The sequence below is a fragment of the Mandrillus leucophaeus genome, unplaced genomic scaffold (genome assembly GCF_000951045.1).
Source record: "Mandrillus leucophaeus isolate KB7577 unplaced genomic scaffold, Mleu.le_1.0 Scaffold619, whole genome shotgun sequence".
Lineage (NCBI taxonomy): Eukaryota > Metazoa > Chordata > Mammalia > Primates > Cercopithecidae > Mandrillus > Mandrillus leucophaeus.
In genome coordinates, this window is record NW_012106686.1 from 1055547 (window position 1) to 1057440 (window position 1894).

General features: G+C 40.0%; 1 protein-coding gene across 1 annotated transcript in view; it reads right to left on the minus strand.

The window, feature by feature from the left end:
- Positions 1 to 1894, minus strand: part of NUP205 (nucleoporin 205kDa) — a 92807-nt gene that overhangs the window by 25441 nt on the left and 65472 nt on the right. Inside the window, exon 31 of the mRNA XM_012000119.1 lies at positions 1264 to 1412. Coding sequence (XP_011855509.1) covers positions 1264 to 1412 — 149 coding nt within the window. The remainder of the gene's footprint in view (positions 1 to 1263; positions 1413 to 1894) is intronic.

The following is a 1894-nucleotide window of genomic DNA, read 5'->3' on the forward strand; positions in this document are numbered from 1 at the left end:
AAAAGAAAAAGAAAAAGAAAAGTAATAACTACACAATCTGGTAAATGCAGTTCATCCATTTTGGTCTGTTTCCTACCAGCATTTTTTCTATGCATACAAATATTTTTAAATTTTTAAAACATAATTAAAAGGTGGCCGGGAGTGATGGCTCACGCCTGTAATCCCAGCACTCCGGGAGGCTGAGGCGCGCAGATCACGAGGTCAGAAGATCAAGACCATCCTGGCTAACACGGTGAAACCCTGTCTCTACTAAACACAAAAAACTAGCCAGGCATAGTGGCAGGCGCCTATAGTCCCAGCTACTTGGGAGGCTGAGACAGGAGAATGGTGTGAACCCGGCAGGTGGAGCTTGCAGTGAACCAAGATTGCGCCAGTGTACTCCAGCCTGGGCAACAGAGTGAGACTCCGTCTCAAAAAACAAAAAAAAATAACTAAAAGCTTATGACAGTTTATTTTTAAAAATCCTATTTCCTATGGTCTTCAAAAACATGATTTAATTGCTACATAACGTTGCTACATAATTTTCCATTAAGAAGTTATCTTCTCACTGCATCATTACCAATGTGCCACAATACTGCATAAGAAATATAAATGCTCCACAAAGCAATTAGGCAGACAAAGATATATTTGGTACAAGGCAATTTATTCAGTATTCTCTTAACCAAAGATCTTTACTAAGCAGCATTTCTGTTGTTTCTACCAGTCAACCTCAAAATTAGCAAGAAGGTAATTCTGAAAGGCAATTCTGAATTAAGATACTAATAAAATAAAACACAACATACGAATAAATAAAATAGAAGTCCCAAATTATAGCAAATAAGAAAATACACTATATTATAAAAAATAATTCTTAATATGCAACATATATTATTAGAAGTTGAATCAATTTATTTTATTTTATTTTTTGCAGCAGGATCTCACTTTGTAGGCCAGGCTGGAGTACAGTGGCTTGATCACAGCTCACTGCAAGCAACCTCTGCCTCCTGGGCTCATGCAATTCTTCCACCTCAGCCTCCCAAGTAACTGGGACTGCAGGTGCATGCCACCATGGCTGGTTAATTTTTTGTATTTTTTGTAGAGATGGGGTTTCACCACGTTGCCCAGGCTAGTCTCAAACTCCTAGACTCAAGCTATCTGCCCACCTCGGCCTTCAAAAGCACTGAGATTACAGGCATGAGGCACCACAACGAGTCGTGAATAAGTTTATACTTTAGTAAGTCAAAATACTTATTCAATTACAATACTAAATAAGAGTCGCTTTACCCTTCCAATCTCATGACCATCACAAGCATCTCGACAGACCACTTCCATGAGGGCGGCGCCATAACTTTCAATAATGGCTATGTTTTCTCGCTGTAATTTGCTAAATACATCTTCAGGGGCTGTCAGTCTTTCCCACATGGTTTTCTTGGCTAAAAGGATTAAAACAGAAAAAAACACTCCAGTGGAAAGCAGTGTAATAACTGAGTAATCATACCTCACACGCTAGATGTGAGCTGAGAGAAGGGGAAAAAAAAACACACAACAACAAGATCCTTCCATTACTGCTTGTACACAAAGGCCCACTGACCAATGGGTCCAAGCAGGTTAACTCTAATAAACACAATGCACCTATTTCATGCATAGCTCGTACCACTAAGATAACAATTGTACCAGGAAAAGGATAAACCATTCTTAAAGAGATCAAAATGAATTACAAGACTCCATGAGAACCAATGTCCTGTATTTATCCTGCTAATCAATCTTTTTTTCTTCTTCTTCTTCTTTTTTGAGATGGAGTCTCGCTCTGTCGCCAAGCTGGAGTGCAGTGGCTCGATCTCGGCTCACTGCAGCCTCCACCTCCTGGGTTCAAGCAATTCTCCTGCCTCAGCCTCCCAAGTAGCTAGGACTACAG